The sequence below is a fragment of the Ranitomeya variabilis genome, chromosome 3, assembly GCF_051348905.1.
Source record: "Ranitomeya variabilis isolate aRanVar5 chromosome 3, aRanVar5.hap1, whole genome shotgun sequence".
NCBI classification, from domain to species: Eukaryota; Metazoa; Chordata; class Amphibia; order Anura; family Dendrobatidae; genus Ranitomeya; species Ranitomeya variabilis.
In genome coordinates, this window is record NC_135234.1 from 608,246,450 (window position 1) to 608,265,422 (window position 18,973).

Below are 18,973 nucleotides of genomic sequence, written 5' to 3' on the forward strand. Positions count from 1 at the left end.
TATATACTATATACAGGAGGAGATGACATATATACTATATACAGGGGAGATGACACGTATATACTATATACAGGAGGAGATGACACAGGTATACACTATATACAGGAGATGACAGGTATATACTATATACAGAAGATGACACACAGATATATACTATATACAGGAGGAGATGACATACAGGTACATACTATATACAGGAGGAGATGACACACAGGTACATACTATATACAGTAGATGACATACAGGTATATACTATATATAGGAGGAGATGACATACAGGTATATACTATATACAGGAGGAGATGACATACAGGTATATACTATATACAGGAGATGACATACAGGTATATACTATATATAGGAGGAGATGACATACAGGTACACTGTATATAGTATATACAGAAGAGATGACATACAGGTATATACTATATACAGGAGGAGATGACACATAGGTATATACAATATACAGGAAGAGATGACATACAGCAGGTATATACTATTTACAGGGGAGATGACATACAGGTATATACTATATACAGGAGATGACATACAGGTGTATACTATATATAAAGGAGATGACAAACATGTATATACTGAGGGGAAAATGAGAGGTGTGAGGTGAAACTGAGGGGTATGAGTTGAAAAGGTGTGAGTGCAAAATGAGAGGAGTGAGGGAAAATAGTGGAGTGTTTGGAAAATGACAGATGTGAGGTCGAAATGACAAGTGTTAGGGGGGAATGAGAGGAGTGAGGGGGAAAATAAGAGGGGTGAGGGGGAAAATGAGAGGCGTGATGGGAAAATAAGAGAAGTGAGGTGCTATAACTAACCACAGATATTTATTATATTAGGCTCTTCAGCATATTATATATATATATATATATATATATATATATATATATATATATATATATATATATATATATATATATATATATATACACATATACACACACACACACATAATAATTGTAAAATTATGGTTTTGATTCATATGCAAATGAGGCTTCAGTGCTCTAGGAGTGCTAAAGCACTTTCCAAACCTCTGCCTCTCAGGCTCCAGTTCCCATTGAGCCCAATTTTCCTCTGCTTGACTCACAGATGTTGATTACACAGTCAGTAAAATATCAGTCAGGCAGAGGAAAGTGTGTTAGCAGAGGCTTGGAAAGTGTTTAGCCACTCCCAGAGCTCTTAAGCCTCTTTTGCATGTGAATTAAAAAAAATGATTTTTCTGACAGGGAGCATCAGATTGCTTTGCTAAAGGTGTGCGTGACATTTTCTTTCAGACAGCAACATGACAATATAAGCAGATTGGAGGAAAGGAGGACGTGGACTGCTTTGTAAGGATTTCTTATAAGGCTTTGGGCCCTTATTTGACGACTTGCCAAAAGGATAAAGAGAGACTAAAGGCAAAGTTACACTGCCTCATTCTTCTTCTAAAGTACTTTGTCTCTTTAATGGCACAAGACAAGACTGCCCCTTGTTTTTGACTTATCAAATCAGCTTTTAACCGGTTGGCTTCAACAACACTGAGACCTAAAGGGCGCGAAGGTAGGTCAGAGATAGAAAGTTTAAAATCTCTCATTTCGCTGACTTTGCTCTGATCAGACTCAACAAACTTTATGCCACCCTCCCTAATCACACCACACTACCGGAGTATGGTCGTCTCTATGGCTATAAAATAAAGACTTCCAAAACTGAAGAGTTTGTAATGTGCAGGAATAACTACTCTGTAGCGACTCGCATTGGACCAGCAAAAGCTCAGTCACAGACGCATTTTGCACAAGCCACCACTGCTAGGCAAGTCCTTAAGGTCTAGGATATTCTTCACCCATTCCTGTTGGAGAGGGGCGTTTTACAGAGCCCCTCCCAGACTACTGTTGGAGAATAGCTGGCGTATGGTGAAACGAACGATGTAGAGTCAGGTACCACGAGGAAGCACTCACCATACCACTAGGGAACTAAATAAACAGCACTGAACTAGATTATTAGCAGGTCTTAAATAGCCAGCCCAAATCTAAGGATAACAATCACGTGATGCACTCCTCCCAGCCATGTCCATGGAGGCTCTCCCTGCTCACCTGTTCAGCAGGATGCACACATTCCCACCATTGGCTGACACCAGGCAAGGCAGCGTCCTGCGTTGCCTGGCAACCAGGAGACAGTATCTCAAGTCTCTTGGACGACTAAAAAAGTGGGAAGCACGGCGTCGCGTGATCCCACATCATTCGCCACTTCCACACACAAGGAACCATCATGTGGAGTCGCACCATCCAAGTCCGCGGTAGCTGTAGCCAGAGTGGACAGACCGGTGGAGCAGTCTGGAAACCGGAGGACGACGATTGCATCCACGGCAGGTATTCGTACAGGGTTGCCAGTAAAAATTCCTACTACTATAACAGACCTTTGTCATAACTGTCAATATAAATAGAAAGACATATGATGTTATGTCAGTAATTTCGCACCTCTTTTGTGAATTGCACTCCCTCCTCAATAAATGGAAATCTTAACTAATAGGCTACATTACAGCAGTCAAAATGACCCTTCTCCCTAAAGGACTGAACAGCTTATAAACTTTTGTTCAGTGTCCCATTGTCCAAATTAAAGCCAGTCCATTCTGTCGCATTTATTTTGCTTGGAACCCCAATGAGTACTGCTGTGTGATAGGGATTAGGGGGACCTTTTGTTTCCTGACATTTAATATACTGCTGGGTTGCTCCTCTAAGGCAGATTCCTTTCTGGTTATCTCATCTTGGTTTGCTTAAAATAAGTGGACTGAAAAGTAAAAGTTGTGGATTATACCGGTGAATAACTCACTGGAGTTGTTTCAAGCAATAAAGCACCCATGGGACAGCTAAACTATTTTGAGCAACATATAACCTATGCTGTACCTTTTTATAAAGACGCAACGATTATGTACCTATTCTTTTTGTATTCCCCGTCTCTTCCTTAATATGTCACCCCTTATCTAGTGTCTTGTATCATTTATTCTAACTAATTGTGGGAATTACTGATTGAAATGTTGGTTATTTGTAGCGAGTTTCTAACCTTTGCTTTTTTAGTTATTTTATTGTTCTTATAAAATGGTTTGCTTTCCCATTGTTTCCAGACTGATGTCTAATTGATTTTGTAGACTTTTAATTGATGGTTTGTCAACCCTGTGCTGGTACTCATCAAGCTTTTCTATACTTTTGAAAAATCCTAATAAAAATTAGATTAGAAAAAAAAGAAAGCAGCATTTCTGACGATGGACTCAACAAGACAAAAGTTGAAAACTAGCTACAACATGACCTCTTTTCACTCTCATTCACATCTGCAGCGATTCCATTACAAGTTTCTGAATCACAACATATTCAGAAATGCTTGTTTAGAGCGGCCAAACAATTAGCACAACGTTTTACCTTAAATGGCAAATAATAAATATCTCTGGCTTGAAATCTGGAGCGCAGTGGTGGATCGAGTGGATTGCCAGAATATTTTGGAACTGGCAAACCCAAGGCAATCACTCGGAAATCTTCGCTGACACGCACAATCTTCCATGTGTCCAGTTCCTCCTTACTGTGTTCCTGGAAACAGAAATAAAAAGAATACACTTGCTTAACTTCTGTTATACATTCTACATACTATAATGGAGAAGGACCATGATGGCACTGGCAACTTCAAACTTGGAGAAAACATCCTTCACCTTTCTGTGGACGAGGTCTGCTATTTTGTACACTTTAAAGGCATGAGAATAATAACTAAAACATATAAAAGTGGCAACTTTATATGTAAAGGACCAAAATGTCCAAGGATTACAGTTATAGGCACCTTCAGCAGGAATTTGAGCCAGTGTCATGCTACAACAGACTTTTTATAAAAAAAAAATTAAAAAAAAAGGAAATCTACCCGGGCAGTCTCAAAGTAATTCTGCTATTATACGACATTATGTTTCTGATCCTGACATTTAAATTAGCAGAATATTAATACTGTAGGTGAAAATGCGGCACTCAGAGAATCTGTGCTTTTCATTTTACACGTTGCTTTTATGTACATTTTTAGGTTTACTCAATCCATGATGAAACCTCTTAATGTTTTAGTATCTCTATTTTCTTTTAAGAAACATGTAAAATTATGTTTTCTTTCCTGTATGTAACAAGTGCTTAAAGGGTTACTCTAGCGCCATTCACTAAAGGTACCGTTACACTAAACGACTTACCAACGATCACGACCAGCGATACGACCTGGCCGTGATCGTTGGTAAGTCGTTGTGTGGTTGCTGGGGAGCTGTCACACAGACAGCTCTCTCCAGCGACCAACGATCAGGGGAACGACTTCGGCATCGTTGAAACTGTCTTCAACGATGCCGAAGTCCCCCTGCAGCACCTGGGTAACCAGGGTAAACATCGGGTTACTAAGTGCAGGGCCGCGCTTAGTAACCCGATATTTACCCTGGTTACCATTGTAAAAGTAAAAAAAAAAAAAAAAAAAAACACTACATACTCACATTCTGATGTCTGTCACTTCCCCCGCCGGCGTCCACAGGTTTAAAACTGCTTTCGGCCAGAGGGCTGCTAATGCACACGCTGCTGCCGAGAGCTTCCCTGCACTGAATGTGTCAGCGCCGGCAGTAACAGCGGTGACGTCACCGCTGTGTTCTGCTTTACGGCCAGCGCTGACACAGTCAGTGCAGGGAAGCTCTCGGCAGCAGCGCTTGCATATTAGCAGCGCTCTTGCCGAAAGCAGTTTTAACCCTGTGGACGCCGAGGGACGTGACAGACATCAGAATGTAAGTATGTACTGTTTTTTTTTACTTTTACAATAGTAACCAGGGTAAATATCGGGTTACTAAGCGCGGCCCTGCGCTTAGTAACCCGATATTTACCCTGGTTACAAGTGAACACATCGCTGGATCGGCGTCACACACGCCGATCCAGCGATGACAGCGGATGATAAGCGACCAAAAAAAGGTCCTGATCATTCCCATCGACCAACGATCTCCCAGCAGGGGCCTGATAGTTGGTCGCTGTCACACATAACGAGATCGTTAGCGGGATCGTTGCTACGTCACCGAAAGCGTGACGTTGCAACGATATCGTTAACGATATCGTTATGTGTGACTCAGCCTTTACACATTTGAGAGATTAGCAGCACCAGTACTGATACCTCTGCAAATACTTCCCGGTGTAAAAATCAGCAAATAATGTACGCCTGTATTAAGGCTGAGTCACACATAACGATATCGTTAACGATATCGTTGCAACGTCACGCTTTTGGTGACGTAGCAACGATCCCTCTAACGATCTCGTTATGTGTGACAGCGACCAACGATCAGGCCCCTGCTGGGAGATCGTTGGTCGATGGGAATGATCAGGACCTTTTTTTGGTCGCTTATCACCCGCTGTCATCGCTGGATCGGCGTGTGTGACGCCGATCCAGCGATGTGTTCACTTGTAACCAGGGTAAATATCGGGTTACTAAGCGCAGGGCCGCGCTTAGTAACCCGATATTTACCCTGGTTACCATTGTAAAAGTAAAAAAAAAAACAGTACATACTCACATTCTGATGTCTGTCACGTCCCCCGGCGTCCACAGGGTTAAAACTGCTTTTGGCAAGAGCGCTGCTAATATGCACGCGCTGCTGCCGAGAGCTTCCCTGCACTGACTGTCAGCGCCGGCCGTAAAGCAGAGCACAGCGGTGACGTCACCGCTGTTACTGCCGGCGCTGACACATTCAGTGCAGGGAAGCTCTCGGCAGTAGCGCGTGCATTAGCAGCGCTCTTGCCGAAAGCAGTTTTAACCCTGTGGACGCCGGCGGGGGACGTGACAGACATCAGAATGTGAGTATGTAGTGTTTTTTTTTTTTTTTTTTACTTTTACAATGGTAACCAGGGTAAATATCGGGATACTAAGCACGGCCCTGCACTTAGTAACCCGATGTTTACCCTGGTTACCCGGGTGCTGCAGGGGGACTTTGGCATAGTTGAAGACAGTTTCAACGATGCCGAAGTCGTTCCCCTGATCGTTGGTCGCTGGAGAGAGCTGTCTGTGTGACAGCTCCCCAGCGACCACACAACGACTTACCAACGATCACGGCCAGGTCGTATCGCTGGTGGTGATCGTTGGTAAGTCGTTTAGTGTAACGGTACCTTTAGTTAAACAAATGGTAGAGGGGCACAATATCGGCTGACCCTTTGAATAGCACCAAACACAACCTGTCTAGGCAGACATTTGTTGCGGTAACATCAATGGCACTGCTTACTTCCCACTGATGAACGGAGAGGAAGTGGAATAACCCTTTAAATATTAATAATGACTAACAAATTATAAATGACATTAGATTAAGTCTGTCATTCACATGATTAACCCTACAAAAAGGCCCATAACATCAATGTACTCTTATTAAAGGTATGAAAGCCAACAGACACCGAGAACCAAGGTGGGTATCACTGGGACTACAGAGATAGTCATTCCTGACACCTAGGCCTTGTGAGCCCAAGCTTCAAAGCCTGGGTAGATGGTTCTTTGTGGCAGGCTGGACATCTATACATTACAGGGACTGTAATTCCTGACACCTTGGCCTTGTGAGTCCAAGCTTCAAAGCTTGGGTAGATGGTTATTTGTAGCAGGCTGGACATCTCCTATACAGTGGGTACGGAAAGTATTCAGGACCCGTTTAAATTTTTCACTCCTTATTTCATTGCAGCCATTTGGTAAATTCCAAAAAGTTCATTTTTTTCACATTGATGTACACTCTGCACCCTATCTTGACTGAAAAAAAAACACATGTAGAAATTTTTGCATATTTAATAAAAAAGAAAAACTGAAATATCACATGGTCACAAGTATTCAGACCCTTTTCTCAGACACTCATATTTAAGTCATATGTTGTCCATTTCCTTGTGATCCTCCTTGAGATGGTTCTACTCCTTCATTAGAGTCCAGCTGCGTTCAATTAAACTGATAGGACTTGATTTGGAAAGGCACACACCTGTCTACATAAGACCTCACAGCTCACAGTGCATGTCAGACCAAATGAGAATCATGAGGTCAAAGGAACTGGCCAAAGAGCTCAGAGACAGAATTGTAACTTTGGCCAGATATGTGCCTTGCCACAAAAGAATTTCTGCAGTACTCAAGGTTCCTAAGAACACAGTGGCCTCGATAACCCTTAGGCTATGTGCACACGTTGCGGATTAGCCTTAGGAATTTCTGGCGCGGATTCTGCCTCTCCTGGCAGAAAACGCACCTGTGGATTTGTCGCGTTTTTTGTGCGGTTCCGCAGCGTTTATTGTGCGGTTTTCTTGCGGATTTGCTGCGTTTTTTACCGCTGCGGTTTTCTATAATGGAATGGGTACAAAAACGCTGCAGATTCACAAAAAAGTAGTGACATGCTACTTCTTTTAAACCGCAGCATTTCCGCAGCGGATTTTCCGCAAAGTGTGCACAGCATTTTTTTTTTCTCATTGATTTACATTGTACTGTAAATCAATTGCAGATCTGCAGCGTTTCTGCACTGAAAAAAACGCTGCGGATCCACAGAGAATCCGCAACGTGTGCACATACCCTTAAATGGAAAAATTTGGGACCACCTGAAGTCTTCTTAGACCTGGCCGTCCAGCCAAACTGAGCAATCGTGGGAGAAGAGCCTTGGTGAGAGAGGTAAAGAATAACCACAAGATTACTGTAGCTAAGCTCCAGAGATGCAGTATGGAGATGGGAGAAAGTTCCACAAAGTCAACTATCACTGCAGCCCTTCACCAGTCGGGCCTTTATGGAAGAGTGGCCAGACGGAAGCCTCTCCTCAGTGCAAAACATACGAAAGCCAGCATAGAGTTTTATAAAAAACACATGAAGGACTCCTAGACTATGAGAAATAAGATTGTCTGGTCTGATGAGACGATAGACCTTTTTGGTGATAATTCTAAGCAGTATGTGTGGAGAAAACGAGGCACTGCTCATCACCTGCCCAATACAACCACAACAGTGAAACATGGTGGTGGAAGCATCATGCTATAGGGGTGTTTTTCAGCTGCACGAACAGGACGACTGGCTCGAAAGGGATCTTCTAGTCAATACTGAGCAAAGGGTCTGAATACTTCTGACAATGTGATATTTCAGTTTTTCTTTTTTAAATAATTTGCAAAAATTACTACATTTCTCTTTTTTTGCAGTCAAGATGGGGTGCAGAGTGTACATTAATGAGAAAAAAATGCTTGTCAGCAGAGGGAAGCATGAAGTGCTCTAAAGTTGCCTGGTAGACGCCTGGTAGACGCCTGCACTGACTCTGGTCTTGATAAAACACAGTGTACCTATACCAGCAGATGACATGGCTCCCCAAACCATCACGGATTGTGGAAACTTCACACTAGACCTCAAGCAGCTTGGACTGTCTGTCTCTCCACTCTTCCTCCTGACTCTGCGGCCTTGATGTCCAAGGTCTAGTGTGAAGTATCCACAATCAATGATGGTTTCGGGAGCCATGTCATCTGCTGGTATAGGTGCACTGTGTTTAATCAAAACCTAAGTCAGTGCACCCTTTTACCAGGGAATTTTAGAGCACTTCATGCTTCGCTCTGCAGACACCAAACCCAACAATGCAGACATGCTGAAGGCTGCTATCAAAGAAACCTGGGCTTCCATAACACCTCAGCAGTGACACAGGCTAATCGCCTCCATGCCATGCTGCATTGATGCAGTAATTTATGGAAAAGGAGCCCCGACCAAGTATTGAGTGCTTTTACTGAGCATACATTTCAGTAGGCCAACATTTTGGATTTTAAAATCATTTTTTTCAAGCTGGTGTAATAAAGTATTGTAATTTACTGAGATAATGACTTTTGGGCTTTCATTGGCTGTAAGCCATAATCATCAACATTAACAGAAATAAACACTTGAAATACATCACTGTTTGTAATGACTCTATATACGAGTTTCACTTTCTGTATTGAAGAACTGAAATAAATTAACTGTTTGATGATATTCTAATTTTGTGAGATGCTACTGCATAAGTGATAAAAGAGACAGCAGGTGGCGGCTGATGTCACTATTACTCACATCAGCCTACCCCTGCAGATGCTAATAACAGTGACAGCAGGAATGGCTGATGGGGGTATTCCTCAGCCGAAGCCTGCGCTATAAATAAATAAATGGAAAAAAATGGAGTGGGTTTCCCTGTATTCTCTATAACCAGCCAGGCAAAACTCACAGCTGGGAGCTGCAACCCTCAGCTGTCAGCTTCTGCAAGGTTGGTTATCAAAAATAGAGGGTTCCCCACGCTTTTTTTTAATTATTTAAATAATGAAAAAAAACGGAGTGAGAACCTCCCCATTTCTGACAACCAGCCTTGCTAAAGCTCACAGCTGGGAGCTGGTATTCTCAGGCTGGTAAGGGGCCATAGAAATTGGTCCCCCAGCCTAAAAATTGCAGCCTGCAGCTGCCCAGAAAAGGCACATCTATTAGATGCGCCAATTCTGGCGCTTTGCCCAGCTCTCTCCACTTGCCCTGAAGCGGTGGCAAGTGGGGTTCATATTTGTAGGGTTTGTGTCACATTTGTATCGTCAGGTGACATCAAGCCCACAGATTACTAATGGAGAAGCGTTTGTAAGACACATATCCATTTCTAATCCTAAAGTTATATTGTTAATAAACACATAGCCTGAATAAAGTATTTTATTTGAAAAACAACAAAACACACTTTTACTTTTTTATTTAAGAATAACAAACACAGCTATACTCACCTAACGCCTATTCCACTGAAGCCCTCGTTCTCCTGTAATAAAACAAAAATAAAAAACAAATTCCTCACCTGTCAGTCGTTCTGTCTCACGCCATAATCCATGTCTGGGGAGAAATAGTTTTCAACCTGGACGGTGCCAAGATGCGACCGTCCAGACTGAAAACCACTGGTGAATGAGCTGCTGTAAGCGTAGCATCAGTGACCGGAGGTGACGTCATTGAAGTTACCTCTGGTCACCGAGGCTGCGTTTCCAGCCGGGCTAAACTGCGTTGAGATCCGGTGAGCTAGGAAAATCTGCACTCCAGGAGACAAATAGCGCTCCTTTCCTCCCGAGTCTCTCCGTATGGCTGAGTAGTACTGTACAGCCACATATGGGGGTATTGCCACGTTCAGTAGAAATTGCGGGACAAATTTTGGTGCCATTTTTACCCACATCTTGTGTGAAAATGTAAAATCTTTGGCTACAACAAAATTTTGATTGTAAAAATGTTATTTTGTTTTCACTGCCCAATGGTATAAAATGTTGTGACACACCCATGGTGTCAATATGATCACTGCACCCCTAGATTAAATCATTGAGCGGCGTAGTGCGTAAAATGGGGTCACATATGGGGGGGGGGTTCTGCTGTTCTGGCACCTCATGGACTCTCCCAGTGAGTCAAAGCACCTGCAAACCATAACAGTAAAATCTGGCGCTCATTGCCTTCTGAGCTTTGCACCTGAAAAATACTTCCTGATTACAAGTAGAGTATTGGCGCACTCAGGAAAAAATGGACCTCAGTTTGTTGCAAAAAAACTTCCTATTAGCCCTTAGAAAAATTAAAAACTTGGGGATAAAACAACATTTTAGTGGTAAAAATGTAATTTATTAATTCTTCACCGCTCAGTGGTATAAAATTCTGTGAGACACACATGGTGTCAATATGGTCACAGCACCCCTAGAAGAATTCATTGGGGAGTGTAGTTTGTAAAATGAGTTCACATATAGGGGGTGTCTGTTTTTCTGGCACTTCAGGGGCTCTGCCAGTGTGACATGGCACCCTCAAACAATTCCAGCAAAATCTGAACTCCAATATGGAACCTCTTCCCTTCCGAGCTTTGCACTGTGCCTCAAAAGTAGTATTCTCTAACATATGGGGTATCAGTGTACTCAAGAAAAATTGCACAACAAATTGTATGGTGCAATTTCTCTTGTTACCCTTATGAAAATGCAAAATTTGGGGCTAAAATAACATTTTTGTGAGGAAAATGTGATTTTATTATTTTTACGGCTCAACGCTATACATTTCTGTGAAGCACAGGGAGGTTCAATGTGCTCACCACATATCAAGATAAGACCCTTGGGGGGTCTAGTTTCCAAAATGGGGTCACTTGTGGGGGGTTTCCACTGTTCAGGCACATCAGGGGCTCTCCAAACGCGACATGGCGTCCGATCTCAATTCCAGCCAATTTTGCATTGAAAAAGTCAAACAGCACTCCTTCCTTTCCGAGCTCTGCCATGTGCTTAAACAGTGGTTTACCCCCACATATGGGGTATAGCATACTCAAGACAAATTGCACAATAACTTTTGGTGTTCAATTTCTCCTGTTATCCTTGGGAAAATTAAAACAAAATTGGATCTGAAGTAAATTTCTTGTGAAATAAAGTTAAATGTTCATTTTTTTTAAAAAACATTCCAAAAATTCCTGTGATGCACCGGAAGGGTTAATAAACTTCTTGAATGTGGTTTTGAGCACCTTGAGGAGAGCAGTTTTAGAATGGAGTCACTTTTGGGTATTTTCTGTCATATAGACCCCTCAAAGTGACTTCACAAATGTGAGGTGGCCCTAAAAACAAATGGTGTTGTAAAAATGAGAAATCGCTGTTTAATTTTTAACCCTTATAATTTCCTAACAAAAAAATGTTGGTTCCAAAATTGTGCTGATGTCAAGTAGACATGCGAGAAATGTTAAGTACTTTTTGGGACATATCTCTGTGATATAAGGGCAGGAAAATTCAAACTTGTAAAATATTCTACATTTTTGCCAAATTTCCGTTTTTTTCTCAAATAAACGCAAGTCATATTAAAGAAATTTGACCACCATCATTAAGTACAATATGTCACAAATCACCGGAATCCATTGAAGCGTTCCAGAGTTATTACCTCATAAAGTGACAGTGGTCAGAATTGTAAGAATTGGCCCGGTCATTAACATGCAAATCACCCTCAGGGGTAAAGGGGTTAATCTTTATGCCCTTAAACCAGAGTTAATTCACATAAAATAATTAATAAATTACATTTCCCACATGTCTACCTTATATCAGCACAATTTTGAAAACAATTTTTTTTTGTTAGGAAGCTATAAGAATTTAAAGTTGACCAGTGATTTCTCATTTTTCCAACAAAATTGACGAAACTTTTTTTTTTTTTTTTTTTTTTAGAGACCACAACACATTTGAAGCGACTTTGCGGGGCCTACATGACAGAAAATACCCAAAAGTGACACCATTCTTAAAACTGCAGCCCTCAAGGTGTTAAAAACAATATCCAAGAAGATTATTAACCCTTAAGCTGCTTCATGAGAAAAAGGAATGTGGAAGGAATAAAGGAACATTTAACTTTTTCAGAAAAAATTTACTTTAGACCCAAACTTTTTTATTTTCACAAGGGTAACAAGAGAAAAATGGACCAAAAATGTGTTATGCAGTTTCTCCTGACTACGTCGATACCCCATATGTGGGAAAAATCTACTGTTTGGGCGCACGGCAGGGCTCGGAAAGGGAAAGAGCGTTATTTTACTTTCTGAACGCAAAATTGGCTGGAATTGAGAGAGGACGCCATGTCGCATTTGGAGACCGCCTGATGTACCTAAACAGTGGAACCCCCCCCCCCCCCCCCCCCCCCCAACAAGTGACACCATTTTGGAAACCACACCCGTCAAGCATTTTACCCAGGGGTAGAATAAGAATTTTGAATCCACGGGTATGACACAGAATTTGATAACATTAGGTTGTCATGTTGAATATGTCGTCATTAGTGATGAGCGCAAGTGCTCGCTACTCCAGTTTGCATAGGGTGCTCGAGTATGCACCAAATATCGCGGGTGCTCGAGTGACATGCTCGAGTCCCTGCCCTGCATTTTTAGCAGCTGTTAGACACCCCCTAAAAAACATGCGGGGATAAGCGATACTCCGTGCATACCAGAGCACCAGATGCAAACTCTAGTAGCAAGCACTTGCGCTCAACACTAGCCATCATATCGTCATTTTTTTTTTTTTTACTTTTGAAAACTCCCCAATTCTATCTCCAACCCTAAGGCTACTTTCACACTAGCGTTAACTGCATTACGTCTCAAAACGTCTTTTTTCAGAAAAAACGCATCCAGCAAAAGTTTTTGCTGGATGCGTTTTTTCCCCATAGACTTGTATTGGCGACGTATTGCGACGGATTGGCATACGTCGTGTGCGTCGTACGACGGATGCGTCGAAATTTGGCGACACTTTGTCGGCAAAAAACGTTGCTTGTAGCGTTTTTTGTCTCCGCCTAAAAAACGTGTCGCGACGCATCCTGCGGCATGCGTCGTTGGCTACAATGGAAGCCTATGAGCGACGGATGCGTCGGGACACGTCGTACGACGCAATGCAGCGCTGCAATACGTTTTTTTACACTGAGCATGCTCAGAAGCTGGATTTTGTTGCCAATTGGCCAGACACCCCCAAATCTATATAAACCTGGCCTGGGCCTTCAACCCCACATATATGGCCACGTACTTAAGTGCCATGTATATAAGTGCCACGTATATAGGTGCCACGTATTTCAGTGCCACGTATTTAAGTGCCACGTACTATAAATACTATAACCACGTGGTTATACGTGGCACTGAAATATCGTGGCACGTAAATGCGTGGCACTTAAATGCGTGGCACTTAAATGCGTGGCACTTAAATGCGTGGCACTTAAATGCGTGGCACTTAAATGCGTGGCACTTAAATGCGTGGCACTGAAATATCGTGGCATTTACGTGAAGTACGTGGCACTTCTGTACGTGGCACTTCTGTACGTGGCACTTCTGTACGTGGCACTTCTGTACGTGGCACTTCTGTACGTGGCACTTCTGTACGTGGCACTTCTGTACGTGGCACTTCTGTACGTGGCACTTCTGTACGTGGCACTTCTGTACGTGGCACTTCTGTACGTGGCACTTCTGTACGTGGCACTTCTGTACGTGGCACTTCTGTACGTGGCACTTCTGTACGTGGCACTTCTGTACGTGGCACTTCTGTACGTGGCACTTCTGTACGTGGCACCTATATATACGTGGCACCTATATATACGTGGCACCTATATATACGTGGCACCTATATACGTGTCACCTATATAGGTGCCACGTATATAAGTGCCACGTATATAAGTGCCACGTATATAGGTGCCACGTATATAGGTGCCACGTACATAGGTGCCACGTATATAAGTGCCACGTACATAAGTGCCACGTACATAAGTGCCACGTATTTCACGTAAATGCCAATATTTCAGTGCCATGTATTTCAGTGCCACGCATTTAAGTGCCACGTATTTACGTGCCACGATATTTCAGTGCCACGTATAACCACGTAGTTATAGTATTTATAGTACGTGGCACTTAAATACGTGGCACTGAAATACGTGGCACTATGACTGTCAGAAAATGTTCATTAAACGGTTAGGTGTGAGGTTAGGGGTAGGGTTAGGGTTTGGATCCCTTTATCATCATCCGTAGTTCATTAATCTGATGTATCCAGAGTCGCCTCCGTCTCCGTTGCTGCAGAAGCATCCTACGTCTTTCCGCTGCCGCCTCCTTCTCCCGCACTATGATATCCAGGCGATTCGTCTCAAAGATAACGTCGGTAACCAAGCTAGCAATCCTCACAAGAACACCTTCCATCGCTGCCACAAAACTAAAACCCTCAAAGATGGGCTGTAAAAACAGTAACTATATAGTTTTCCATATTTTCCAGTAGCCAATCAAATTTGGGAGCCTCCCATTTTAAAAACGGATCCGTCGTAAAAACGGATGCAACGTATGGTAAAAACGGATGCAACGTATGCAACGCATCCAGTATTTCGACGGAAACGTTTAGCGGATTTGCAACGGATCCGTCGAAATGCTGTATGCGTTGCATACGTTTTTCACTTTTTTTGACGCATCCGTTTTTTCGGTAAAAAACGGATTTGCGACGTAATGCAGTTAACGCTAGTGTGAAACTAGCCTAACCCTCACCACAAAGAAAGGAAAAAATGTAAAAAAAAAAAAAAAAAAATGTATTTCATAATTTTTATCTAAGAGGGTGACAAAGGGGGATTTGATTAACTTTTTTTTTTTTTTTCATTTTGAGGACCCTATTTCTCTCTTCTCTGATATGTTAGATCGTATCAGAGGAGAAATTAATTTTGAATAGGACTTTTTTTTTTGATAGCTGTAATTCGGATGAATAACTGCAATCACATGACAGGGGACTGTAAACACCAGCCCTGATCATGTTCTCCAGGATCTCAGCTACCCCCAATTTTCAGATGCTGGGGGATGATATACCCTTATTTCTCAGTGCTGTTGAGGAAAAGCGGTGCTGAGGAATAAGTACCCTTAACTGCCATTGTTAAAAGGCGTATAGGCAGTTGTTAAGGGGTTAAGGGCTGGGACTCCTAAACCTAAGTCCATCTAGAGGTATAGCCAGCAAGAAAGTGGAGTGAAGGGTGAACATATAAAACCCAACCCAGGATGTGATAGGGCAGACCAAAACGGGAAAACATCTGGAGACGAGCAAACCAAGAATAGGAAACAGACAATTGGATCTATCAGCAAGTGGACAGGAAAGAAAAGGCAATAGCTCAGCAGACAGAAAAAACGATCATGCAGCAACAGGGCAGCGGATTGAATCCCAATAAAGAGCCATGATCATGACAGGTCTGTGTCCTTGAAACATGCTGCTCTCAAATGGTGTACCAAAAACATGGTGTCCTTTAAACCATTGTACTGTATATTGAAGATGAGAAATAAGTAGAATTACGCATTCTGAGTGCTTGCAGCTACATATACATTTCTACAGCTCCAATTGAAGTCAATATATGTACAGCAAGTTCCCAATAAATGCTGATGACAGCAGCCTTTGTAAAAGGCTTGACTGAGACTCTTGCCAGGAGACAGGGTGGATTTTTTCTTACTTTAGAGTATATGGTAAAATATTTGCACAAAAATTACCTTTGTGACAAGTTAAACCAACAGACACCAACTCATCCTCAGTTTTTCAGCTACGCATAAATTACACTTGTCTGAAGATCTAACTTAAGGTACCTTGACACTAAACGACTTTGCAACGATAACGATCCGTGACGTTGCAGCGTCCTGGATAGCGATATCTTTGTGTTTGACACGCAGCAGCGATCTGGATCCTGCTGTGACATCGCTGGTCGTTGCTGAAAGTCCAGAACTTTATTTGGTCGTCAGATCGGCGTGTATCGTTGTGTTTGACAGCAAAAGCAACGATGCCAGCAATGTTTTACAATGGTAACCAGGGTAAATATTGGGTTACTAAGCGCAGGGCCGCGCTTAGTAACCCGATATTTACCCTGGTTACCATTGTAAATGTAAAAAAAAACCAGTAAATACTCACCTTCTGCTGTCCGTCAGGTCCCTGGCCGTCTGCTTCCCGCACTGACTGTGAGCGCCGGCCGGCCGTAAAGCACAGCGGTGACGTCACCGCTGTGCTCTGCTTTTACTTTACGGCCGGCCGGAGCTCACAGTCAGTGCGGGAAGCAGACGGCCAGGGACCTGACGGACATCAGAAGGTGAGTATTTACTGTTTTTTTTTTACATTTACACTGGTAACCAGGGTAAACATCGGGTTACTAAGCGCGGCTCTGCGCTTAGTAACCCGATGTTTACCCTGGTTACCCGGGGACTTCGGCATCGTTGGTCGCTGGAGAGCTGTCTGTGTGACAGCTCTCCAGCGACCACACAGCGACGCTGCAGCGATCAGCATCGTTGTCGATATCGCTGCAGCGTCGCTTAATGTGACGGTACTATTAGTCTAAATCTAAGTTAAGTACACTTTATGCATTAGTAATTAAAACCTTTGTAACCTACAATAATCCTTATTTTTACAGCAAATATAAGTATATCCAAGTTGGTACTTTCCACCTATATGAAGAAGCAGTGCTTAAGTGTAAAATTAAGTACAGAATATAGGCAATTTCTGTTCTAATTATTCCGATGAGATAAATACCTTGGAGTAACGAGCCCTACTATTCCTTCACCTCCTACGGTTTAACATTAAAACAAGATTAAACAGCAAAGCTAATTTTCTTTTCACATCATCATTGTTAATTAAATTCACTTTCAAATGGGTTCTCAATGAATATCAAAGACCTTTCAAAAGCCCATAGTTTACATAAGCAAGCAGATGATTTCCCAGATAAGTAATTAAATAAGTACACATGTGTATTAGAAAAGTAATTCATTATATGTAATAAAATTACTTTTATGTTCCAGATGGTATTAGCTACAAGAAATTATTTGTATTTATTAAGGTGTTAAACAGTTGCTCTCCTCTTTCTTCATGAGTGCACCCATCCCCTGCCTCCTAGCTTCTTGGTTGTCAGGAGGGTGGTGCAAGCTTACAGGCTGAGAGTTTGACCTGGCAGCATGGCTGAGCCGCTACCCCGAACTGACCGCTCATGTTACAAGCAGAGGCAGCTTTTCCTCACCATCATTCGATAGCACAGGGGCACTGACACAAGTTGCCAGCTTCAGAGCCGCACTTGCAATTTCTAAAGTAAAGAGCTTGCAAGCATGTTCTTCTTGCCTAGGAAACTTGACAACTCTGATAGACTACGACCAGCAAACTATAGAATTAAAAATCCCTCCATTTTTGAGAATGAAGAGGATTTTTAATAAGTAGATTGCAATATTACTTGTTTTAACCAACACTTTGCAATTTTATGTAATTATGATTATAAAAAATAACATCTAAGAGAGCATTTTAAAGATCTTTTCTATAAGGTTAAATATTTTGACCATTTACAGGCCCCAGTTACAGTCACAGACGTATTATGTCATTTTTCAATTGTTTGCTCATTGATAAAAAATATCCATAAATATTTTCTTGCAACTTTTCAATTCTTGCTACTCCTCGTACGCTAATAAAAAATAGTCCCTGGAAATCTTAAAGGGAACCTGTCACCATGTTTTTGGAAGATGGGATAAAAATAGCGTTAAATAGGGGCAGAGGTGGGCGTTACATTAGTGTGTTTGTTATGCGTTTATTACCCACCTAAGTTGCCGAAATACCTTTGCAAAGTCTCCGTTTTCGCCTGTCAATCAGGCTGGTCTGGTCAGATGGGCGTTGTCTTCCCCCAGATTTTGCGTAGTTTTCCGTTGGTGGCGTAGTGGTGTGCGCATGCCCAAGGTCCCGAATCCTCTGCCAGGGGATTTCAAAGAGCGCGGTGTCCGTTATTGCATTGGTGATCGGTGGGCGCGGCCATCTTCCTTTGGCCGCGCGTGCGCAGAAGCGGCGCTCTGCTGGCCGCGGCATCAGGAAAATGGCCGCGGGATGCCGCGCGTGCGCAGATGGATATCGCGGCGGCCATTTTCCTGAAGCCGCGGCAAGCAGAGCGCCGCTTCTGCGCACGCGCGGCCAAAGGAAGATGGCCGCGCCCACCGATCACCAATGCAATAACGGACACCGCGCTCTTTGAAATCCCCTGGCAGAGGATTCGGGACCTTGGGCATGCGCACACCACTACGCCACCAACGGAAAACTACGCAAAATCTGGGGGAAGACAACGCCCATCTGACCAGACCAGCCTGATTGACAGGCGAAAACGGAGACTTTGCAAAGGTATTTCGGCAACTTAGGTGGGTAATAAACGCATAACAAACACTAATGTAACGCCCACCTCTGCCCCTATTTAACGCTATTTTTATCCCATCTTCCAAAAACGTGGTGACAGGTTCCCTTTAACTACATAAAAACACAAAGAGGACTCCAGACACATTATAGCTGTGTCGTAAAGACTATAGTGAAGTCATGCAGAAATCTAATATATAATTGCCTAGAATACTACTTCCTGCAATTTGTGCCAACTTCCGTGGCTTTGTCCGGAGCTATTGTCCGGAGCTAATGTCAGGAGATAAGTGACGTCACCAGTGTCCTACACCCAGGCAGAGCACAGTGGCCCCAGGCAGAGCACAGGGGCCCCAGGCAGAACATGGGGCCCCAGGCAGAGCACAGGGGCCCCA

At 42.8% G+C, this 18,973-nt stretch overlaps 1 protein-coding gene across 4 annotated transcripts in view; it reads right to left on the minus strand.

Moving 5' to 3' along the window:
* VWA8 (von Willebrand factor A domain containing 8) overlaps positions 1 to 18,973 on the minus strand; it is a 523,579-nt gene that overhangs the window by 408,093 nt on the left and 96,513 nt on the right. For all 4 annotated transcript variants that reach the window (XM_077297321.1, XM_077297318.1, XM_077297319.1 and 1 more), the window contains exon 7: positions 3,399 to 3,563. In XM_077297321.1, the coding sequence (XP_077153436.1) occupies positions 3,399 to 3,563 (165 nt within the window). The remainder of the gene's footprint in view (positions 1 to 3,398; positions 3,564 to 18,973) is intronic.